The sequence below is a fragment of the Epinephelus lanceolatus genome, chromosome 19 (genome assembly GCF_041903045.1).
Source record: "Epinephelus lanceolatus isolate andai-2023 chromosome 19, ASM4190304v1, whole genome shotgun sequence".
Classification (NCBI taxonomy): domain Eukaryota; kingdom Metazoa; phylum Chordata; class Actinopteri; order Perciformes; family Serranidae; genus Epinephelus; species Epinephelus lanceolatus.
Window position 1 is genome coordinate 39,436,196 of NC_135752.1, and position 26,392 is coordinate 39,462,587.

The 26,392-nt window shown below is 39.9% G+C and overlaps 1 protein-coding gene across 2 annotated transcripts; it reads left to right on the forward strand.

The window, feature by feature from the left end:
- The first annotated feature begins 211 nt into the window (after positions 1–211).
- Positions 212–20,105, forward strand: cnnm3 (cyclin and CBS domain divalent metal cation transport mediator 3). Of its 2 annotated transcripts, XM_033646504.2 has the most exons (12): positions 212–1,007; positions 2,707–3,041; positions 3,118–3,294; positions 3,799–3,956; positions 6,159–6,302; positions 6,383–6,541; positions 7,514–7,683; positions 12,042–12,138; positions 12,683–12,813; positions 13,977–14,106; positions 14,303–14,369; positions 19,068–20,105. In XM_033646504.2, exons 1-11 carry the CDS (start codon positions 303–305, stop codon positions 14,350–14,352), a joined length of 2,256 nt encoding a protein of 751 aa, XP_033502395.1. In that variant the 5' UTR covers positions 212–302; the 3' UTR covers positions 14,353–14,369; positions 19,068–20,105. The 2 variants fall into 2 exon arrangements, with proteins under 2 accessions (XP_033502395.1, XP_033502397.1); XM_033646506.2 differs by lacking the exon at positions 14,303–14,369 and having other exon boundaries at positions 214–1,007.
- The last annotated feature ends 6,287 nt before the right edge of the window (positions 20,106–26,392 follow it).

Genomic DNA, 26,392 nt, shown 5'->3' on the forward strand with positions numbered 1-26,392 from the left:
AAAATCTAACAAAGATGGGCGGGGCTCTTCTTGTTTTCTCATCTTCTATTGGCTGTGAACAAACACCGACTCTGATTGGCTGGTGTTAACAGGAGGCGGTGCAGTTAGACACAAACACATTCAGACTCAGGCCCCAAAATGAACAGTTAGGCCTGTGCGTGCTGTATGTGTGGATCCAAAATGGCGGCCGCGCAGCTCAGTTGCAGTGTTCGTTTTGTTTGGCTGGCTCAGCCCCGGTGGGCGGGGCCGCTGCGGGGCTGAAGTCACATGATCCGCGCAGAGCCAGGCTGACCAATTCCAATATGGTGGCCAGCTTGGCAGGTCTACGGTTCCTGTTGATGATATTGTTGTTCTGCGGGATCAGGTACGGCGCCTGCAGCCAGGAAGCTCCGCTGGTTCTGGGCCTGCGAGTGGAAGATCCGGCGGGTCTGGTGTGCATGAAGGGTCGGATCATCTCGGCGCCAGAAGGAGCCACGTTCCGGATCCGTCTCTTTGGGACTGAGCTGAATGGAAGCTGGCCGTGGGTGGCGTTCGCAGGGGCAGCTGGCGGGGCGGCCGGGGCGGTCGGGGATGCGCCTGACCCGTGCGGGCAGGAGCCCAACCGTCACGAGTCCGCCTTCCAGGTGACGGGTGACTTCGCCCCGGATGAGGAGTACAGCGGGCTGATAACGGTGCAGGTCCAGAAGAGGAGCATCGCTACGGGAGCTGGCAGCGGACAGACCTTGCACCACCTGTGCGTGCTGAGCGGAGGGAAGTGGGCATCCGCGGGCCCGGACAGGCTGCGGGTCAACACCGACAAGGGTCTGCCCGCAGACTACATCCCGCCGTGGGGTCTGGCCGTGCTGGTCGTGGTGCTGCTGCTGGTGTGCGGGCTGCTGAGGACAGTGAACCTGAGCCTGCTGTGGCTCGACCCCGTGGAGCTGTACGTCCTCCACAGCTGCGGATCCGAGGAGGAGAAGCGGGCCGCCAAGCGCCTGGAGCCGATCCGGAGGAGGGGGAACTTCCTGGTGAGTGTCTGGAAACAGACTGGGAAAGTTACTCTGATGGGAGAAGGACTTTTACTGAAGTGGGTCAAAGTCTGGGGACACCGATATGCCGATACGTCATTTGGCCGATAACCGATCATCAAGTCTCTTCTGTAGTGGCATTAACATCATTATGCATGTGACAGCCCACCAGTAGATGGAGACATGAAATAATATACATTTAAATACCAAACATTTAGTCATTGTGTAAAACCAGAAAAAGCACATTGGCCAATTCTTATAGTTAATTTTATAGCCGATATCGGCCGTAACTGATGATCTGCCGATATTATCGTGCATCCATTTATGGTTAGTGGTGACATTTGTGTAGTTTAAATCCTTACAAACCACAACAAACCATTATGAGGTAGCCAAATAGCAACACAGCCATAGCTAGCCAGGCTAGGCTAACTACCATGCCTCGCTAAGTAGCCAGCTGACTGGCCCTTTACGTTTAAGGCCCGAGTTTGAGGTTGTGGATGTAGCGACGGGGATATATCCTACAGGTCGATAAGGCTTCCTGGGCAACACGGGCAAGGTTGTTTTTTTCTTTCTTTTTTCAACCCCAGATCCAATAACACAGCCAAGCTACGCCAACTAGCAGCTAGGCTATGTTAGCTCCCCATCTAAGTGCCGTATCCAGAATCAGTATCCCAGTCCAAAGCAAGCTGCTCCAGTTACAGCTGGAATCATCAGCTATGTCGGCACTGTTGCTGTTGGTTAGCACAGTTTGTGGAGCTAGCACTACCACCACACCTAACGTTGCACACTTTTACATACTGAAAGAATCAAGTTACATTAAAGATGCACAGTTAAGGCTCGAACATACTCGAGTGGAACGTACGCGGAACGGACTGCGCGGAGGTCCGCGCAGACTCAAAGCGGACGTCCGCAAGCCTTGTGCGCGCAAAGCTCAGATTTTACGGCCACGCGGACTCCGCTCCGCGCACCAGTGACTGCTCGGCATGTATTTTTCACATCGCAGGGATTTTTCACGGACATTTTTTTACTACAACGCGGAAGTGCGCTCGACTATGAAAGCCCGAATGACTGCGGACATTCCTCACGGAGTCCGCTCCGCTAATATTACGCCCAAGTATGTTCGGGCCTTTAGGGCTAATGTTAGCGTAGTATAAAACACAACATCAGAAGAGTGATATTTTATTCCTTCTGAACAAGTTGCATTTGTTTTTATTTGTTGTCAGGATCCACCACGTTTGTATATCGTGACCCAATTTCCAGCTGTTGCTAGGTAACCAAATAGCAACACAGCTGTAGCCAGGCTAGGCTAACTACCATCGTTCTCGAAAGTTGCTGGCTCACCGGCCCTTTCTGTTTAAGGCCGGAGTTTGAGGATGTGGACCTGACGACGGCAATATATTCTACGGACAGATAACGCTCGGCAAGGTTTTCTTTTATTGTTGTTGTTTTGTGTTTTTCTACTCGGACCATGTTTTCACTGACATGGATGGAGACTGTCAGAGACACTGGACTGGTGGGCGGAGTCACACAACCACAGGGTGGTGATTCTAGTTTTGAGTTTTTACTGTGTCGGGTGAACTCTAGCTCACCTATATTTTTCAATATCTCCACCACTGGAAAGTCTCATGACAGCAGGCAGAGACTGAGATGAAAAATACTGTTCTTAAAACTCTTTATGTCCCTTCTCTGTCCCCCTCAGACATGTTCCCTGCTGTTCCTCTGTGCCGTTGGACACTCCGTCCTCGGCGTCCTCTTGTACCGGGCGCTGGGCTCCATCATCTCCGCCATGTTCACCAGCGGCTTCCTCATCTTCTTCCTGGCTGAGCTGGCTCCTCACATCCTCTGCTCCGGTTATGGGTTTCAGCTGGCGCCGGGTCTGACCTGGCTGGCCCAGGTTTGTCTGGTGCTCACCTGTCCCCTGTCCTGCCCTCTGGGGCTGATCCTGGACCTGGCCCTGAGGAGGGACATCAGCACCTGCGGGATAAGGGAGCGGGCCATGGAGATGATCCGCACGAGTGTCAACGACCCCTACAGGTAAGAAAACACCTACAGATAAGGAGCTGTGTTTGAAAGCACTTTGTTGTCTCACCCGCGCTGTGTCCCGTCCCAGTGAGTTTGTGAAGGAGGAGTTCAGCCGCGGGATGCTGCGCACTAAGACGGTGGAGGACATCCTGACCCCCCTGAAGGACTGCTTCATGCTGCCCAGCTCCGCCGTGCTGGACTTCTCCACCATGTCTGAGATCATGCAGAGCGGATACACCAGGGTGCCCATCTACGAGGAGGAGAGGTGGGGACAGCAGCACAGCCTGTAACAAAACTTTGTCCTCTTCTGCTTACCGTACACTAGGAGATGTGAAAAGAAGAGTAAAGCCTGACACACTCTCGCTTTTATAGACAGTGAGTCTCATTTATGAAATGTCAGGAAATCTGTGAGTAGATTTGCACATAAAAAACCTTGGTACGAAAAACCTACACCGGATTCATGGCCACCATACATACTGGTTCTCTCCTACCTGCAGCCATGAGGCAGAAACACACGCAGCAGTTGAATGTTGGAACATTTCCATAATGAAAGAAAGAACCTGTTATTGTGTAAACCTTCTCTGCAGCGCCTCAGATTTCACTCGTCCTGGTAATGTTGGTTTAGTGACCCGTGATAACTCCCAACAAAGGCACACACAGCTTTACTTTCGGTGCCAACAAGCAGCGCACTTCCAGTCGATGTGGTGTTTGTTTTTTCTCCACATGGCAGAACACACGTCCACTCATCACCCTGTGTTTGATTTCCCAGGTCCAACATCATAGAAATCCTGTATGTGAAAGACTTGGCTCTGGTGGATCCGGACGACTGCACCCCCATGACGACCATCACCAAGTTCTACAATCACCCGCTGCACTACGTCTTCAACGACACCAAACTGGACGCCATGCTAGAGGAGTTCAAGAAAGGTGAGGTCACACTCACGTGCAGAATATCATAGCAGCGGCTTGTAATGTGCCACGTACACAGCTTTGGTTTTATATACTCAGATATTTAGATATTTGCTTTTGAGATTTATGTACTCCTGTGAATGGACTTTTGTTTGTGGTGCTCATTGTGCTGAAAAGTTTTTTGCAATGCAGATATTTTTATGCCTCTGTGCTGGTGATACCTGCGGCCGGAGGCAGTATGTTATCAGGGTGTCTGTCCATCTGTCTGTCTGTCTGTCTGTCTGTACATACATATGAACATCAGTATGTACATAAGTCCGCCCCATTTGGCACAAACATTCGCTTTGACTCAACGATGAACTGATTAGATTTTGGTGGTCAGAGGTCAGAGGTCAAGGTCACTGCGACCTCATACAACATGTTCATACACTGAATTGGTGACACATCTTGGATGTCCACCTTGAAACTGTGCTGGTTGTATAGATCTGTGCTGCTGAGTTGAGGATGTGTGTGAAGCGTCCTTGTTGCATCCATATCTGAAGCATCGTCTACTATCATGGCTCCATATGAGCCTGGACAGACATGGGCGTAAACTGCAATTTGATTGGTTGACGGAAGCGCACAACTGTGAGGCTGTTATTCTAGTTTGCAGTGCAAACTCAACAGTAACATATCTTTAGAGAAGTGTTTTTTTTAGGTAGTGTAAATTACCCACAAACCTCACTGTGAGTAGATTTTAACAACTTTATTCTGAGAAAATTTAAAAACTGGTGACAACTTAAGACACATTTGTAGCCTTGCTTGTTTAAATATATTCATAGTGCAACATAAAGAAAGTTTATATTAACTAGTCCATAGCCATTGGTAGCTTTGTCCCCTTCTACCTATGCCAGTCCTCAATGCCTATGTGCAGTTTCACATAGATTGACCACGTCAGTGAGTAGAAAAACGTGGGACAGACAGAATGACTGACTGACAGAATGACACACTGACAGTTTCCGTGATTATGTACAGCATACCATACCATGACTTAGTCATACCAAACATTAGAAACAACACCAACATTGGTCCACAGGGGGAGCCACAGCGATCGGTCGCATTTTAGCCATTTTGAAGCATTTTTCTGTTGTTATAGCGCCACCCAGTTGCCAATTAGAGTTAAATTTCTCCAGTCACCTTGAGGCGTCCTGTTCTACATATCTACCAAGTTTAGTAAAAATCCATATGGCGGTTAGGCCTAGATAAGAAATGAGCTCTCTAGCGCCCCCATTTTGTTTGATGGGGTCAATAATGGAGGGGTCCCCTCAGATTATGTGTGGTCATATGCCTACAAAGTTGCGTGGTGATGGGTGAAACCCTTGAGATGTTATACACCTTTATGTGATGAGCCACGCCCTCCACAATATTCATTGCCTTATAGAAGCTCAGTTTTAGTAAGTTTTCCAACTTTTGCCAAGAGGGAACTTTAGATATTGGTCCCTAGATTATGTTCACCCAGTTTCATGCAGATCGCTCAAACTTCCTAGGAAGAGATCCATTTGAAGTGTTTTTCAAAAAATTCAAAATGGCGGAAAATCTATATAAGCGGAAGTTATGGGTTCTTGAGGCAAATGTGTTCCTCATGAGGAGAGGCATCTCTGTGCAAAGTTTCATGTCTCTACCACATACGGGGCATGAGATATGCCCATTCAAAGTTTGACATTTCAATGGGTTGCTATAGCGCCCCCCTTTGGCCAATTGATGTAATATTGCTTCATTGGCATCCTCCCATGACCCTCTACCACTGTGCCAAATTTCACATGGATTGACCAAGTCAGTGAGGAGAAAAACATGGAACACACACACACAGTTTTCATCATTATATAGTAAGATGTGTTTCGTCCATATAATAAAACTGAAAATTAGAATGTGGAAGTTCGTGCTCACCTTAATGACTCATAGACAGGTGTGCAGGAGGAAAATGTCCACAGGTAAGAGACAGGAATTTCTGTAGACTTCCCAAAACCTGCAATAAACTGTATTTAAATACACAACATTTCAGGCCGTAGACCTACATCAAAATTAAAATGTTGGAGTGGGGACAGCGATCTCAAAACCTGGCTAAGTAAAACCGGAATGGCCGGATACCACCGGAGGTTATGTAATTAGGTGAATTAACCCTTTAATAAAGAATAATCTTGTTGAAATAAAATGCTTCCTGATCTCTCCTCTTCCTGTCAGGTAACTCTCACATGGCCATCGTCCAGAAGGTGAACAACGAGGGGGAGGGGGATCCGTTCTACGAGGTCCTGGGATTGGTCACGTTAGAGGACGTTATCGAGGAGATCATCAAATCAGAGATCCTGGATGAATCTGACGGCTACTGTACGTGTGTTTATTGTGAACATGTTTATTGCTGCAGTGTCTGGTATCTGTTATTGACCCTCGTCCACCTCCTCCTGCAGTGGACAGGAAAGTGAAGCGTCCCCTCCCTCCGCTGGAGATTCCTCTGGAGCCTCGCAGCGTCCACGAGGAGTTCTCTCTCTTCAAGCCTCCAGAAGGAGAACCCAAGATCCGCACCTCGCCGCAACTCCTGCTGGCTACACACCGCTTCCTGTCCAGAGGTGTGTATGTGTGCTTAAACTTTACCTGTATGTGCACAACTGTTGAATAGTTTGTAATCTCCTCCTTGATGTGGTCCAGTCAGATGTCTGATGAGACAGTGATCCTTAAAAGGTCTTAAAAAGGCCTTGAATTCATTCATTTTCCATAACTGCTTATCCTGTTGGGGGTCATGGGGTCGTGGGGGGCTGGTGGGTTTGGTGACGGTGATTTCAAGGCTGTTTCTGGTTAAACAAAAAGGATCTTGCTCCTTAACACAAAGCTCTATCTCTGTAGGGATCCTTTCATAATGTTGTCAGACACACAAAAACAAACTCTTTCAGTGGACACATATTGACGTTGCACAAATGCCCCGAGTGTTTACATTACAGCCTGTTTCGTGGCTTCTCGCTCAATACGAGTCACTTAGACACAAAACTATGGGATAATAGAGTCCAAATTGAAAAACACCTTTAACTCAGGACGCCACACAGCAACTCGTCAATAGTGAACACTTTGTTTTCTCCCTCGCCACTGAAGGATGTGATGCTTTTTGGCGTTATCATAAACACTGTCTGTATCTGCACTGTGGACTGTGGAGAGTCGGTAATGATTTCACTTTCAGCCATGCTTGTTGTTGCCGTGGGTAACAGTATGACGTCAATATGTCAACAAGGCGAAATATCACGAGTATCATGATATTGATTTTTTTATATAATATTAAAAATATACCGGAATTATCGTGAACAAGACGATCTGGCACAATCATCAATAAGCTGATTCCAAACTTTTCAACGTTAGTGTTTGTGACAGAACGGAAAGATGAAATGAGGCAGTGGTGGACGAGAACCTCGCACTGACTGACTCAGTCACAGTTTAACACCACACATGTAATGATTATGTTTCATATCATAGTTCAGCTCAGGACTGAGACTGCTGTGAGTTATGTGAGATCCTTTAACCTCATTGTAACCTCTGACCCTTAACCCCTGCAGAAGTGGCGCACTTCAGCCCCGGACGCGTGTCTGAGAAGATCTTGTTCCACCTGCTCCGTCACCCCAGCGTCAACCAGGAAGTGCACTTTGACCCAAACAACCGGCTGAGCCCGGGTCACTATCTCTACACGCGCAACCACCCGGTGGACTATTTCATCCTGCTGCTGCAGGTATGTCTGCATTCACACGCACATTTATATGAGTCAGAGTCGCTTCACAAAACATAAAGATAAACAAGAGACAATTCTGACATATCAGAACACAGTTATTTTTTTTATTTTTCAGTTTATCTTTGATATAAATGTGAGACTTGAGATGACAGTTTAAAGTCTCAGGGTGCATCAGTATCAGCACATACAGAATTCTGTTATACAAATAAAAAGCACGATGTGAAAGATGAGTGTATAAATTGAGCAAATAAAAAAGACAATAAAATGATTAAATAAATGTAACCAGAATTACCACCCACCAGTCCAGTGTCTCTGACAGTCTCCATCCATGTCTGTGAAAACATGGATGCTTCACACACAGAAGATCTATACAATCAGCACAGTTTGAGATTAGAGTCACCAATTCAGTATCTGACCAAATGTCTCCCCTTCTGTTCCTGAGATATGACGCAGTGTTTTATGCAGAACATTATGACATGTATTGTGAGGTCACAGTGACTTTGACCTTTTAATAATAATAATAATAATACATTTTATTTATACAGCGCTTTTACAGCTCTCAAAGACGCTATACATTTAAAACAAAAGAAAAGAAGTACATACATGTAAGTGCAAAGACATAAACAGAAGACAAGGACAATATAAAACAACAAGGTGCAAAAGCATAGTGCAAAACAAAGAAAAGGAGGGCACATGAGGAACCGAGAACGAAAAGCTAATGTGAAAGGTTAAAAGCGGATTTGAAAAGGTGGGTTTTGAGGAGTGATTTGAAGGTGGATGGATCTGGACAGTCACGGATGTGTATAGGGAGGGTGTTCCAGAGGGAGGGGGCGGCTATGGAGAAGGCTCTGTCGCCCCAGGTTCGGTGCTTGGTCCTGTGTGGAGGTGAGAGGAAGTTTTTGTCGGATGATCGAAGGTTGCGGGAGGGAGTGTGGTGGTGGAGCATGTCTGTGAGGTAGGAGGGGGCCTGGCTGTGGAGGGCTTTGTGGGTGAGGAGGAGGATCTTGAAATTGATTCTGTACGGGACAGGGAGCCAGTGAAGGTTTTGCAGGACAGGGGTTATATGTTCACGGGAGCTGGTGTGGGTGAGGAGGCGGGCGGCAGAGTTTTGGATGTACTGAAGTTTGTTGAGGACTTTGGATGATGAGTCGTAGAGGATGCTGTTGCAGTAGTCCAGTCTTGAGGTGATGAAAGCATGGATGAGAGTTTCAGCGGCAGAGAAGGAGAGCAATGGGCGGAGACGGGCAATGTTTCTAAGGTGAAAGAAGGCAGTTTGGGCGAGGCGGCTAATGTGATGTTCAAATGAGAGGTTATTGTCGAAGATGATACCAAGGTTGTGGATGAATGGGGAGGGAGAGAGGGTGGTGTTGTCAGTGCTGAGGGTGAAGTTTTGTGTTGCTGTAGAGAAGGATTTTGGGCCGATGAGTATTATTTCAGATTTGTCACAGTTGAGTTTGAGGAAGTTGGCTTGCAGCCATGATTGGAGTTCAGTCAAACAGTTGGTGAGGGTAGAGCGGGTGGCCGGGGTGATGGATTTTGTGGAGATGTAGATTTGGATGTCGTCAGCGTAGCAGTGGAAATGGACACCATGACGACGGATGATGGAACCAAGGGGGAGTAGGTAGATGATGAAGAGGAGAGGACCAAGCACCGAGCCCTGAGGGACGCCTTGAAGCAGGGGGACGGTGGAGGAGGTGCAGTTGTTGACGTGGATGAACTGATGTCTGTCAGTGAAGTATGATTTGAGCCAGGAGAGAGCAGAGCCAGTGATGTTGAGGGAAGTTTGACCTCCGAGCGCCAAATTCTAATTAGTTTATTTGATATACTCCAAGTGGATATAGATATAGATATAGATATAGTGTGAGATAGACTGAGACTGAGATAGATGCAAGGTCACAGTGACTTTGACCTTTGACCACCAAAATCCAATCAGTTTATTTTTAAATCCAAGTGAAAGTTTGTGCCAAATTTGAAAAAATTACCTTCAGGTATTCTTGAGATATCATGCTCAAAAAAATAAGACAGATGAGGTCACAGTGACCTTGACCTTTTGACCTGCAAGCACCAAATTCTAATTAGTTTATTTTATTTAGTCCAAGTGGACATTTGTGTGTTCTTTAGATAAAGTGTTCATGAGAATGTGATAGATGCAAGGTCACAGTGACTTTGACCTTTGACTAACAAAATCCAATCAGTTTATTTTTAATCCAAGTGAACGTTTGCGCCAAATTTGAAAAAAATCCCATAAGGCATTCTTGAGATACCACGTTCAAAAGAATAAGACAGATGAGGTCACAGTGACCTTGACCTTTGACCATCAAAAACTAATCAGTTCATTATTTAGTCCAAGTGGACATTTGTGCATTGGACATGGACATTTCCCTCAGGCATTCTTGAGTACAGACAACCCGAAAACATTACGACTCTGGCCATGACTATTGCTGTAGCGGAGGCATAAAAAAGGAAAACCAAGGAAATCAAGTTCTGGCTTGTGAAAAACTTTAGATTTTGACCACAAAAAGCATCAAAATATAAATGTTCTCACGTTTTATTTCTTTGGTATAAACTGATAATGCCCTTTGTCCGTTATCTGTTTATAATGGCTGTCATAAGAGCTGTCCTCGCTCACGCCTCCATGTTGGCCATGTAAAACTGATAATGGTCACCTTTTGCGGCATTATCCCTTACGTAAGCACCAAAACCTTTGTCTTTGTAACATGATATGTTGGTATTTTGTTATAACCACAAACATTATAAAAGTTGAAATAAGGAAAAAGATCCAGTCGATGCTTAAACAGATAATTCTGTAACATCAGCTACAAAGTTTACTGCTTTTTTGTATGTCTCCACACCGGCGATAGCCACGACCGAAGGCATTATGTTCTCAGGTTGTCCATTCCATCCTTGTGAACACGAAATCTCAAAAACATCTTGAGTGAGTTTCTTCAAATTTGGCACAAACATTCCTTTAGATACTACAATGAACTGATAAGATTTTGGTGGTCAAGGGTCAAAGGTTAAGGTCGCTGTGATCTTGCATCCATCCCATTCTTGTCAGTGCAATACCTCATAGTGTTGTCACGATACCAAAATCTTTGTTTCGGTACCAATACCAATATGAATTTCAATACTTTTCGATACTCTTCTGTACTTTTCCTAAGGAAAAGTCCTTTTGGATACAAACCTTTAGAACAATAAATAGTGGGGGTGTAACGGTACCAAATAAATCATGGTTCAGTAAGTACCTCGGTACAGACGTCACGGTTTGGTAACTCAAATGTTCCACCAAGTTTGTGTTGTCTCGTGTTGTCTCCCTTTGCGAGGCAGACTATCTCGTCTTTGTTCATGTGCACCAGCTGCGAATGTTGATACAGGTGTTGTCATACACACCACTTGTGCAATCTGTGCTCCAATAGGAACAAGAAAGGCGTTTGTGTGCATAAATGAGTAAAATAAATTAACTAAATTAATGAATTGAATCAATTTCAAAGCACTGGTATTTTCCAAATGCAGTATAGTACCGTTTGGAATACTCTAGTACCGCGGTACTATTTTAGTACCGGTATACCGTGCAACACTAATACCTCAAGAACTTGAGGGAATATCTTCAAATTCGGCACAAATGTTCACGTGGACTGAAGAACAAACTGATTGGATTTTGGTGGTCAAAGGTCATGGTCACCGTGACCTATTGCATTTTCTTGAACATGATATCTCAGGAACACCTGAAAGAAATTTCTTGAAATCTGACACAAACGTCCATTTAGACTGAAGAATAAACTGGTTAGAATTTTGAGGTCAAAGGTCAAAGATCAGTGTGACCTCCCAGAACTTATTTTTGGCCATAACTCAAGAATTCATCCACTAATTCTGACCAAACTTGACACAAATGTCTAACAGGATAAAATAATGAAGGTCAAAAGGTCAAAGGTCAGCTTGACTGTGACATCATCATGTTTTAATGTCATATCTCAGGAACAGAAGGGGAGACATTTGGTCAGATACTGAATTGGTGACTCTAATCTTGAAACTGTGCTGATTGTATAGATCTTCTGTGTGTGAAGCATCCATGTTTTCACTGACATGGATGGAGACAGTCAGAGACACTGGACTGGTGGGCGGAGGTGGTAATTCTAGTTGTTTTTATTTTTTACTTTACTAATTGTTTGTCTTCGTTATAACCCTGTTGTCCCAAGGAACTGCAGTATGATGAGAAAAAAATGTAGATAATAATAATATTCTTGTGGCTATCAGTTTTTTTCGTGACTCTCTGTCAGTTTATAATTTACATTTTCTTTATTTAACATATTGTATTTCAAGAAACACACACGCTTCACACTTCCTGTTTGTGTGCTCAGGGTCGTGTGGAGGTGGAGATCGGTAAAGAGGGGCTCAAGTTTGAGAACGGAGCGTTCACATATTATGGCGTGTCTGCGCTGACGCTGCCATCTTCAGGTGAGACTGAGAATAACAGCAAGATGTGTGTGATTCACATTCACTCTGAAAACAGATTTCACATTGAGCTACTTAAAAGTGAACTCCTACAAGCAAATATAGGCGGGAACATAAAACCTGACAATCAGTAATGTTATTGATTATAAGAATTGTCAGCTGATTAATCAGTGAGGTGACACACACAGAGAGAATGAGTCACTCTGACAGTTTCATCACCAGTCGCAGGAGAAAATTTGTCTCTTAATGAAATCATCACAACAGCTTTAATGCCTTGAACGATATTAAATAATATATATATATATGTATGTATGAAAACATTTTCTGTCAGGTTTGATATTTAATTTATTATTTAATCATGCAGTTACAATAACATGAAGTCTACAGTTAAAGATGATGATGCAGCTGTATTCACAGACCTGAGGTTTATATGAGTCGACACATGGCTATAAAAAGAAGAAGACAGCATCATGGCTGCAAGTTGCAGGACTGCACATGATGTACTGACTGTGTGCGTGTGTGTGTGCGCGTGTGTGTGTGTGCGCAGTCCACCAGTCTCCAGTGTCGACCCAGCGTCACTCTCCCAGGGATCCGTTTGAGTCAGCAGACGCCACAAGCCCGTCCAGTTATTGTCCTGACTACACCGTCCGAGCGCTCACCGACCTGCAGCTCATACGGGTATGTGTGTGTGTGTGTGTGTGTGTGTGTGTGTGTGTGTTTCCAGTCACCACTAAAGGCCAACACACACTTGTGATTTTGGGCTGTCCCAGACCAAATGTATACGTGAGCTGGATGTCAGACTCCAAGATGGCGCCCATTCAGTTGCTCACATAACGCTGTGAGGCCCAGTTCAGTTCAGTTCAGTTCAGTTCAGTTCAGTTCAGTATGATTTTTTTTCTGTCTCCACAGTGAAAAGTTGTGGATGGTACCAACAGAAGCGTTCCTTAGCGTCCCCATGTTTGGTCCCCCCTCTGTTGGGGTACCTAGCACACAGATCTGGTACTAAAAGGTGGAGCTAGAAACCCTGCAGTCTGATTGGTCAGTAGAGGACGCTCACTCTGGTTTTATGTAACCTCTGTTCATACATCAGTAAACTACAACTATAAAATGAAAGAGAAAAAATCACTTCATTCACTGGGCCGACTGCCGGCAACTTTTAAGGTGGAACGTTAACTTGTAATGTTACTCAATGCATGAGTTGATGACGTGAATCCATCAGCACACCTTAAATTTCACTGTGACAACTTTGAGCATCACTTTAGTTTTTATATGACACACACTTTTAGTAATGACTTTAAAAATATAGATTAATTTGGAGCGGATTATGTGAAGGTCATATATTCTAATCCTCACTTCCTGTGGGCTACAGCAACACTAAACCCCTGAGCTTGCCTGAGAAGGACTAAATGAACAAAGCTGCTATTTTCAATGATGCAGAGCATCGTCAGTCACAGACGAGAAAAGCTGTCCTTTCATGACAGCATGACACGGCGCTGGGTGCTGTTATTGTTTGACCTCAGGGGGAAATGTGGCGACAATGGTGAAGGTTAACCAGGCAGGAGGGGTGATGGACAGGCACAACAACCACCAACTTTCACTTCCTGTAAGATAGTAAAGCCAAACCCTTGGACATGTGACGAGGTCACAGTGAGGATGTGTTTGATATTTAACTTCGGAGCTGACATCGTTCACTCTGTCAGTGAAGTTTTAATGACAGTGTGACGTAATAAACCTGCATGATCTCTGTTGTTACCTCGAGCGTGGAGCCTTAAACGTTAGACTCTGTCCAAACACTGAATTCAGTCAGTCATTCATTTTGTTTATTTTGTGTATTTTTTTAGGTGACACGTCTGCAGTATCTGAACGCTCTCATGGCGTCGCGGGTCGGTCAGAGTCCAGATCCTCCTGAGATAAAGATCCTGCCCAACAGTCAGACCAAGCTGCTCAACGACAGAAACACCACACAGCAAGGTAGGTCCGACCTCCGGCGCCCGCCGCACCGCGGAGCTCCAGACTAACATGTGTTAGTGTTAAATCACACTGTAGTGTTCTTACTGCACTTCTGTTTGCTTTCAGCTCAACTAAAATAATTTTCTTTTTCTCTTTTCTTTCCCTCCTCGCTTGCGTGCCTCCATGTCTTCTTCTTCTGTCCTCTCTGGCCGTCCAGAGTTCCCTGTGAACTTTTCATTCTTTGATACCATTGAGAACTACTGTTAGTATTTCTTTTGCATGAGGTAAAGACACGCAGCCTGTCTGCGGCATGGCAGCAGACTCACACTGTACACGCAGCACACTCAGTCTCACAAACACACTCCTGGTCTCCTCTCTGAAGTGTAACAGGACAGTTTTAACCCTTGACCCTGTCGAGTCAGCCGCCACAGTGGAGGCATTTTACTGTCATGGGACCACTTCCTGTGTGTGCAGGTGTATGTGTGTGTTTGTGAGGCTTTGTAACCTCAGTCTCTACATCCTGTCTTTATTCCTAGTTTCTGCTTTTCCCTGAAATCATCTCACTTCTCTCTGTTGGGTATGTAAACGTGTCAGAAACTGCACGTCTGATTTAACTGTTCACTTCCCTTCATAAAACACAGAGGTATAAGTCTGTATGTGACCACATGGATGAAACGTGTCATCTGGCGTCCATATTGGAGGCCTCAGGTGACAGAGGGAGATATAAAGGCAGAGATATTATCTGAAGTGAAAGGGACGTGTGCACAGAGAAGATAAACTGCAGAACTCCCCCAAGAAGTTTTAAGTTTATTTCAGTTTCACTTCAGATGTCTGCACATTCATGGGATCACTGTAAACAGGAACTGGTACTGGCTAATTTGGCACTTTTAATAAAAGCAATTTGCCAAAATGCAACAAATATAGGCAAAAAAAATCCTGTTTGCAGCCATTGAGCTCATGAAAATATAAGAACTGTGGTTCCAAAAGTTATCATAGAGTCTGTAGAGTGACAAAATCCATTAATGTTATCTGTGTTTCTACTTATTTATTTGCTGACGCTCATAATGTGCCATTGGAACTGGAGTGGGGGGATTGAATGCTATGACAGAGGGACATTATTTTGTTCATTTCTTTAATAAAGACCTTAAAAAAGTAAAGAGTTGCAGAAGCATCTAATTTGCAGATTAAGTGTAATTAATTTCTTTTTCTTTTTTTTTTTTAAATCTGTGAAAATGGGTGAAAAAAATGTCTCTTTGTCCAGTGATTTGACCACAAGAGGGCACCACTGCCCCATGTTCTAAATACGGCTAAAATAATTCATGTTTTCTTCTACTTGAGTTTTAATCTATCCGTCTACATTGCAGGGACATTTTTTTGTTGTTGTTGTTTTCACAGGTGGAAAAAAATCTTGGAAAATGAACCTGAAAAACACCTGTTTTCATAAATGACAGAATAAAATTATATTTTTCCAAGATTTTACATTTTTCCCCAGTTGTGGTTTTGGTGTAGATATTTTTGACCACAAGAGGGCACCACTACCCCATGTTCTAAATATGACTAAAAGCATTCATGTTTCCCTCCAGATGAGTTTTAATTCATATATCTACACTGCAGGGAGATTTTTTTGTTGAAAATAAACTTAGAAAAATATAATTTAATATTTTTTTCCCTATTTATGAAACAGATGCTTTTTTCAGGATCATTTTTTCAAGCCTTTTTTTTCATTATTATTTTTCCCCCATCAGGGTGAAATTGTCTAGTTATTTCGAAAAATCAGGTATTCACAGATGAAAATTTAAAAAAAAAAAAAAAAAAAATAGAAAAAACAATTGACTTTCCTCTCAGGGCTTCTGTAGTAATAAATGAATGGACTGTAGCACACTGAGGTGTTAATATCTGAGGTGCCTCTCAATTTGTACCTTAAAAAGTTATTAATTTTTCAAAATGTGGGGGTTCAGCTAAACTTTGGGGTAAAAGCCACTGACTTAAAAGATTAGAGAACGTCAACATGTTTAAAATGAGATTTTAATGGCGTATCTACTCGATTTAAGTAGTTTTAAGAGGCATCAGTCCCATATAAAGTGGCATGAAAGCCATTTTCCCTCAACTGAAAAATTAAAGCTCTATTAAAGGGATAATGCACCCAAAAATGAAAATTCAGCCATTATCTACTCACCCATATGCCGAGGGAGGCTCAGGTGAAGTTTTAGAGTCCTCACATCACTTGCAGAGATCCAAGGGGAGAGGAGGTAGCAACACAACTCCACCTAATGGAGGCTGACGGCGCCCCAGATTCAAACGTCCAAAAACACATCATTGAAACCACAAAATATCTCCATACTGCTCGTCCGTAGTGATCCAAGTGTCCTGAAGCCCCGACATAAAAAGTTGTTTGGAAAAACCTCATTTGAACTCTGTTTTTAGCCTCATTGTAGCCTGTAGCTCTGACTGCCTCTCTGGGCACCGCGCTCACGTGTGTGTGCTTGCATGAGACCGTGACATGGACACCGCCTTCATGTGTGTTCACGTGCTTTCGCTGGTCTTGCGCACGCATGTTTTTGGACGTTTGAATCTGGGGCGCCGTCAGCCTCCATTAGGTGGAGTTGTGTTGCTACCTCCTCTCCCCTTGGATCTCTGCAAGTGATGTGAGGACTCTAAAACTTCACCTGAGCCTCCCTCGGCATATGGGTGAGTAGATAATGGCTGCATTTTCATTTTTGGGTGCTCTATCCTTTTAAGGTTTAGATTAAGGGATTTTTTTTATGTTATTTTTAAGGGTTTCACATCTTCAAAATCCCTTTAAATGTGCAAATAATCTACTGAAAACACCTTAATATATTACAGTCCAACAGTTATCCCCTTAAAATATCTTTTTATCAAACAGAAGGAGGAAGACAGAGAGCAGAGCGTTGGGTGTGGGACTGAGGCAAAAAAAAAACAATTGAATGAATGAACGTGTCACCCAGTGACACAATGTGAGTCACTCATGTGTTTCAGTGAAGGCATTAACCAGGCAGTACGTTAGACTCACACTTCAAAACACTCCCACATCAGAAACAGAGCAGAAAGTTACCGCTTACACCAAACCGCAGCGCAGAAATGAGTTCAGTGTTTACAGCAGGAGGCCTCCAATATGTCTGTCTGAAGACGTGTTATATCAAGTGGAATAAAAAAAACAAGATGGCATAAAAGTGGCAAGAACGAAGCACAGTCAGCTGTCGGATGTGAAAATGTAGATAAACTCTGTTTTAAGGAAACTTCCTGAAACTTGTCAAACAACAGACGTAGAACAAAAGTTTGTCTCATGTGACAGACGTGAACAAACCGCCACCACACAACTCACTCACGTCCTCACCTCTGTAGTCGAGGCGTGACTTTTAGCTCACAAAGGTCTGAGGTTTCTGGGAGATAGTCTTTGTTAAATGCTGCTAAAAAAAAAAATAATAATTAAACATCAATATTAATTAAAGTTTAATTAATATTAATTAAACTTCTGAATGTAGCCACAGGACGTACTGATGACAGCGCCTGTTTGAAAGCTGAATTTGTTGTTATTAGAAATGTTTGAAATGTCGATGCGGTTTTGAATCAGTTTTCTTCTGAAGCAGAACTGTATGGTGGACAAAAATCATGTTAAGTATCAATAAATATAAATACATACAGGAATAAATAAACAAACATGGAAATAAATCAATACTGAAATGAATAGATAAAAGAATAAATAAATAATGCAGTAGAATATTGAAATAAACAAATTAAGCCTCATTAACATATAGACACATAAATAAATAAATGTAGTTCCAAAAAAGTGCAGAAATTAATTTAAGATCAAATAAAACACATTTATTTAGATCCTGTTTAATTATTACTTTATGTATCCTTTTATTTCCATATTTATTTCTATATTTATTAATTATTTATTTCTGCATTTAATTATGAATTTATTACAGCATATATTATTTTATTTATTTCCATAAATTTGTAATTATTATAATTGTTAAAAACGTCAGTGGTGTTTTGAACTAGTTTTCTTACCTCTAAATAAATAAGAAAATAAATAAATGCTGAACTAAATAGATAAAAGAATAAATTCATAATGCAGTGAAAGGTGAAAATTAAACAAAGCCTCATCAACACATAGACACAGACATAAATTAATGTAGTTGTAAAAATATGTAGGAATAAATTTAAGATAAAATAAAATACATTTTTTATGTCCTGTTTAATTATCAGCTTTATTTAACTTTTTATTTCCATATTTATTCCAACATTTATTTATTTATTCTTTTATTTCTGATTTTATTACAGTATTTAATTTTTTTAAATTTATTTTCATAAATTTGTATTTAATAGAATTTTTTAAAAATGTCTGGTGTTTGAATTACTTTTTTCTTTAATCTGAAGCAGAACTCTATAATATTCTAATAAAAATAAATGTATAAATACGTACAGGAGTAAATAAACAAACATGGAAATAAATCAATACTAAAAATTAAAAGATAAAAGAATAAATAAAAATGCAATGAAATAGGAAATAAACAAATAAAGCCTCATAAACATATATATTAATAAATAAATATAGTTAAAAAAAGAAGAATAAATAAATAAATAAATTTCAGATAAAATAAATATTTTCATTTATTTGTCCTTTAATTTCCATATTAATTTAAACAATTATTTATTTATTCTTTTATTTCTGAATTTAATATTATTTATCATTTATTTTCATATTTGTTAGCTATTCCTGTATTTATCTATCATATTTATTTATCATATGTATCTATTTATTGATTGATACTTCTCCGACTGTAGCATCCCCTTCTTCCTCTCCCTCAGCTGTGGCTCTTGTTCTTCGTCTCTCGTGTTTCCTCTTTTATTCACCCTGTCACCTTTTGCACCAACACATGTATGTGATGACCTCGGTGTGATGTTGTCATCCCTCACTCATCCCAGCTCTCCTTCTCATTGGTCGGGTTCCACAGGTGGCAGTAGCGCCCAGGAGAGCTCCACAGAAGAGGAGGCTCATGGGTAGTGCGGTTCTGACCTGCTCCAGACAAGTAGAGATTTTTAGTTGTGTTTTTATTGATGAATCATCTATGGCTGGAACGTAGTTATCGGACACGACTGGAGTGAGCGTGATTTCATGTGTCTGTTGTGTCGTCTCATCTCCATCCCCATTCCTTCATGTGATCTCACTTATTATTTCAAGCTGTTTTATACACTTTGGACTCTTTGTGTAAATATACAGAAATACTTTTTATTTTAATTTGCGGGTGCCTCCCTTCCAGGTCTGAACTTAAGTCATTAGCATCGCCATGATTCCTTGCGTTTGCCTGTCTGGGTGCCAAAGCTACATGTGTGTGATGTGTGTGTGAGTGTGTGTTGTTTGTGTCTGTGTGTACTGAAGCATCCGTCCGTCTGAGACACACTCGCTGGTTCAAAGCAGATTTGCACGTAAAATTTGTGCACTGTTGATGTGATTAAGCTATTTTACAAGCTGGAAGCTACGTCCATGTTTTTATACCCTCACATTACGTTGCTGTCAGACATCGAGGATCATTTCAGCTGTCGTGGTTAGTTTATAGTTTAAATATTCGTATGGAGAATGAGAGGTGAAGGACTTCCAAAGGGGGGGACAGGATGTAACCAAAGTAAAACGAGATTAAACACTCCTCGCTAACAGTTTTAACATTTTTTAAATTTTAACAGCCCTGATTAATTAATATTTAAATTTAAACAGAACTGAATTCATAGCATTGAACCATTTTTACCTTGAAAACTATGTATCCAAATTTATTTATTTTAGAATTCTTTGAAATTAAAATATGAAATATCTTGATATTTGCAGTTATAAAAAAATGAAATAGAATATACATTGGTGTTAACAAATTCAGACTCCAAATTCAAGTGTTAGAAATAAATAAAAGAAAAAAAAAGAAAGAAATTAAAAACAAATTCAGGTTACTCAAATTTGATTGGTGAAATCAAGGTCTAAAAATTCTAGTTAAAAATAAATAAAATTTAAAACTAAAATAACACAAAATAAAATAAAACAAATACCACCACCTGGGCTACCCAAGCAGGATAGGCATTCGAGCTTGTTTAGATCTATATTTGACCAATCAAAACTGAGCAACCTTTATTTATTTTTTTTTTTTATCATAAAACTTCAATTTTTGGATCTGAATTTGTGAACATTAAATCAAAATCAAAATCAAAATCAAATTCTTCCTGAAACTGCAAATCAAGAATTTTTATATCATAATTTACAAATAGAACATTCAGAACAAATAAATTTGGATACATGGTCCTCAAAGTTCAATAATAATATTCTATGGTCAAATTCAGATCTTAAAATTCAAGTAAAAAGAAAATAAAAAATTCAAATAGCATCATACGGGCTACCCGGAGAGGATAGGAATTCAAGCCTGAATATTTTTGTAAGTCGAATTTTACTGATGTTGTATTTCAATTTTCCACTTGTTTAGGTCTATATTTGCCCAATCAGAATTGAGAAACCTGAATTTATTTCTTGAAATTATGGAACTTGAATTTTGGCTCTCAATTTGTGGAGAAAAAAAAAATCAGATTCAATCAAATCAAATTCAGATTTATGGTTCTCAAAGTAAAATACTTCAATGCTGTGAACTCAGCTGTGTTTGAATTTCAATTTTAACTATTCAGCGGCTGTTAAAATTCAAATATTTATGTCTCCTGTTTGCTTCCATAGTATTGTTTATTTTGCCGCACAGTATCTCAGAATCAGCTGCAGCGATCGAGGATAAATTCCGCAACATAAACTGATCTAAAATAACAAGTACTAACAGAAGAGTATTCAGTAGGGCTTGGTATGAACCTTAGTGTTTTTTTTTTGTTTTTGTTTTTTTTGGTGCAATTAAATTTTTCATAACCTGTTGAGTATCAAATGTACAGAAGCCGAGAACAGTTTTGCTAGCAATTCCTTTTTTAATGCCGTGATCATGAGTTATTTTGTTATCTTGTTAAAACAAGATTTGTTTTCTTAATAACAAGATAATCATTATTACTATCAATGCAATTATTGATTCTGCTTGTCAATCCCATTCTTTACCAATTTCCTTTTTAATTCCGGATCAGTTTTACGAGTAAAGAGTAGGCCTACACAGGTGTTCAGAGTCAACGCAACTGTTTTATATCTGAGTCTGGACACAGTGTAGAAAAAAGGCATGCATGTGAGTCAGGTGTGCAAAAGCTCCTATTTTTGTTAAATCATGTTGGAAATGTCCAAAAAGTACCGTTGCATGAAAAAAAGCAAAAACAAACATTGCAGCACTTTTTACACACTACACATATCATCGCATAAATAAGGAGGAAAAAACAAACTTGCATTGGTAAGAGACCTCAGAGGCAAACAGTTTCGATGGATCAGACAATATGGAAGTGGTTGTCAGATCCCATCTCAAGTATTCAAATACCAGACGCACATTTTTCAAATTCTCCATAATAACCCCACGATATATATTATTTTCGTGTCTCGGGACATACGGCTTTCGTTTTCTTAGTAATCGACATAAATTAACACTTTATTACAAGAAAACGAGCTTTGTTATCTCGAGACAATTAAATAATTTGTGATGTGGAAATAATGGCATTAAAAAAAATAATTGCGAATGTGGTCGTTCTCGACTTCCGTATCAAATGTATGATCAGATTTATAATCTGTTTTTTAAAAATACCATCATCAAATAGTTTAAATCAAACATTCACATTTTTCGACTGTATTTATTCTTGAACAGCGTGTTTGGACAGTATTTAACATTTGGGATGGTCAAGTTTTCAAGTTTAATGGAAGAAAATGTTTTGTAGAAAACTGAAACAATTAGTGTATTGACAAAATATTAATTAACAACTGCTTTAATCGTTTCAATCCCTCAAACGGTCAAATAAAACAAGGAATTTGAATAAGTACACGTAAAACTCCTGGACCGCATATTGTCAGACAAAGCTATTTATCAACAATATTCTGGAGATTAACTGATAATAAAATATTTGTGTTTCTTAAAGTAAAGTGAATATCAGTACCAAAACTCAGGTATAATGTCAGCGCTAGTATTGGTACATTTTGAATGATATCCAGCCCTACTGGTTATTAATTCCATTTGAGTCACATTACTGTAGCAGATCGCCATAAGATAAACAATAATTTTGATAATAAAATAATCCTTCACATCATTTTTTAAGCAAAAGGTGCCAAACATTTACTGGTTCTCAAATGTAAAGATCTGCATTGTAATTGGAAGAAAAAAAGCCATGTTGTTACTTTTTATAGAGTAAACCGAGCTAATTGGTTCAGCAAAAAAACAATTTGGAGATTATTTTTGAATCACAATAATTGTTAATTGCAGCTCTATGTTATATTGTCATTGTGGGATGGGTTGAGAATACAGCTGGAGATATTCTCTAACTTTGATATGTCAACAAATCCCATGAAAAAAAAAGATCACTAAGTTTGTCTTAAAACCTTTTGACATCCTGTTTTTGACTCTTACTGAAGATGTAATCCTTAAAAGACATGTCAGATATTAAGTTTAGTTTGTAAAAAGGCTCAGTAATTTCCTCAAACAGCTGCTCGCTGATGTTTTTATCAAACTAACAGGAGGAAATGGGGACAATATTTTCAGCCGAGGATTAATCCACATTTGGTGCTCTCTATAGTGAGTAATTGTGGCAGCAGGATGGTAGATGTGCATGCGCCCATATTAATGAGGGAACATGTTGAACAATGCAGCAGTGTGGCTCACTGATGTGTCCTTAACAGTTTTCGGATACAAGAGGAAAAAGATTTATCAGCCTTCGGAGGAGATTCACTTACAAAACCCAGCTTCTTGTTTGTTATCCTGTCCGTGTTATGATATATATTTGCATTCCAGTACATGTTGACATCCATCTGTTTTATTCGTCTGTCTAGGAATGTGTGTGTGTGCGTGTTCTTGTACTTATTGCATAGTGAGGACCAGGGTTTTTAACCAACAAAGTGAGGACATTTTGTCCGGTTCTCAGTTCTATAAAACCCTGTTTGAGAGTCATAATTTGGTTTTAAGGTTCACATTGTAATTAAGTTAAGGTTACAGTGAGGTTAAGGGGCCAGGGAATCTATTTTGTTGGTGGGGATCCTCTCAAAAATAAAAGTACAAGAATGTGTGTATATACTTGTACTTGTTGCATAGTGAGGACCAAAGTTTTTTAACTGACAGACTGAGGACATCTTTGTACAGTGAAGACGTTTTGTCCAGCGCCAACCTCTTAAATGACCTGTTTAAGGGTTAAAACTTGGTTTTAAAGTTCAGGTTACAAATAGATTTAGGTTTAGATTAAAAATAGGGTAAGCGGCTAGAGAATGCTTTATGTCAATGGATGTCCTCACGAAGATAGAAGTACAAGAATGTGTGTGTGTGCCATACAATATTTCACTAATACATGTCAGCGAGCAAGCATCCAGTTCCCACCTTAACTCCACTATCCATGCTGTATGTTAATGATAGCGTAACATGCATTTTAATCAGTCATTGTTGCATGTGTGTAAAAATGTGGAATATGTCAGAAATGGCCTCTAAATAACCCTCCATGTTCTCCGTGTTTGTACATTAATATATTAGCGATAAGTACAACTCTCTGAGCTATGGACAGGATAACAAAATCAGTGTTTTAAAGTACATTTTAATACAGTACTCACATGCTCGTATGTGTGTTGACAAAGTCACGGGTCCTCTTGTCGACTCCTTTGTGCTCTGAATACACTGTAAAAAGTCAGGACAAAACAAATGTACAGATGTTTTTCAGTGTTTGGTGTTCAAGTTTGAGGTGGCAGCATGCTCAAAAAGAAGTAGTTTGAACAAGGTATCTTTCGACCACGGCCACACTTGAAGGTTTTAATTATTTAAATTTTTGCATAACATTAGTGCAGTTGTAAGAGCCTTTGTTTAAGTAAAAAGTACAAATACCACAATGGGAAAATATTCCACTTAAGTATTTTCAGCAAAAGTATTGATTGTGCAGTAAAATGTTCAGTTTATCACAAAAATTTAAAATCAGCATACCTGGAGATACATTGATTTCAATGGACAGGAAGTAATTAAAACTGTCGGAATAAACCTAATATATACCTCTGAGATGTAGTGGAGTATAAGTATATGGTGGCATAAAATGAAAAAATTCAAGTAAAGTCCAAGTACCTCAAATTTGTACATATGTGCAGTAGGTAAGGAAATGTTCTTAGTTACATTCCACCACTCCATTAGTTCTCCTGCAGTTACTGGTCTAAATTGAGACTGCATTTTGGCACAGAACAAGAGGACTTTGAATTTTGTCACCCTTTTTTAACAGTGTAGTTGCAGCACGAGGGGATTTCCTCCTGTATGAAGAGACCGATTATACTCTCTGAACATACAGTACATAAAGTATTTGCATGTGAGTATTGTGTTGAAATAAACCTGATAAAATCCGAACCTTAAAGCAGCAGCAGGGTTGTTTAGGAGTCAGCTCTGTGTTACCGGCTGTGTTACGGTGTTACATTAGCACCATTTATTTCTCTTTTTGTCTGTTTTGATTCGTTCTGTGCGTTTGATTTATTCAGTGTTACCTTCATCGCCATATTCCGGGAGAAATCTTCTGACTGTGTGATTCTGAGTAAATATTTTTCAGCTGTTTACTTATATTTTGTTTCGTTGTAATAAGTTCATTTCTATGGTATCAGAAGACTGAATGTAAAAAGATAATCATTACTTTGTACTTATACTGATTGAGAGAAATGTTGGGTTGATGAAGCGTGTATTAATATATGACTCCTTAGATAGAATATAATTTGAGGATGTAGTTTAGAGGTAATCAATTTTCAGGTACAATAACACTGTTACTACAAGAGTTATTGAAAGCTATACAGTTAAAGCAATTCCTCTTTCTGTCCAGGTTACATTTGTATAGAACTTCTGTGTTTTATTTTATGTTATTTTTTGGGAATGCTGCCAGTTTCGGGTGCATTGAGACTCCATTACATTTAACACTTTCAATAATCAAATTTCTTAGGAAATAAACTCAACCCTGTTCTAAATTTCGTTGTTTTTGTTTGTCTTTTTTTTTATTCCTACACAAACATACTGCATCACAAAAATGTTTATTTTGTTATTTATTCAAGTAAATAACTAAATACAAGTACCTCTAATTTGCTTGATTTAATATGTTGTTTTGAGCTCAGTTAATGCTACTGTAAAGGGATATTGATGGTGTCCATAAAATGTTCATAAACAAACTTAAATATCTTTTGACAGGAATCTTAGCAGGTTTGTATATAACATCAATACAACAATGATTTCTCCTCCATGAAGGAAACAGATGTATTTCATGGTCATTTTGGCAGCTACATTTGAAGGGATGTTTGATACAAGACACAAGAGGTACATCATTTTTGGCTGTTTTTGACATGATAGGTGGGAAATAAAGTATTTTGAATTTTGGAAGCGTTTTTGACTTTTTTTTGTTTCTGTTTGTTTTTGACAAACCATCATTTTTGGGAATTTTGACTTGAAAGGTGAACCTTTTCCATGACATATTTATGACATACAATGCTAAGACTTTTTTTGTGGCACATTTTCCTATGATTATCATCAACATTTTAATGACATGCTAAGCTATAACAATTCGTAACTTCTTTTATAGCACACTATGACAGTTTAATGATATTTTCATTGCGCATCATACTATGACATTGTTTATGGCATGTTGTGTTATGACTTTTTTTGGTCACATCTTTATGCCAGACTATATTATGACATTTTTATGACACGTTATATGTCATACTATACTACACAACTGTGACATTTTTTATGAAATGTTGTGCCATACTATACTATTACATTTTTTATGAGATTTTATGCCATAGTTAACCATGATATTTACGAAATTTACAGGCTGTACTATGATGAAAAGACATTTTGGTGCCATACTATCTTCTGAGTGTTCTCATGATATTTTTTTTTCCATATAGTACTGTTAAATTTTATTATAACATTATTCTGCCATACTATTCAATGACTTCTTGGATATTTTTTTATGACATACTATAATAAAACAGTTTGATGACTTTCTGATGACATTTTGAAGCCTACGTATACTTGACATTTTTTTTTTTATGATTTTGGACAACATACGATAATGATGTTTCTTCATGATTTTAGATGACATGCTATAATATCACTGATTTTTCATGATTTTCGAAGACATACTTTAACTGTGATGTTTTTTCATGATTTTGGACGACTGACGTTTTTCATTA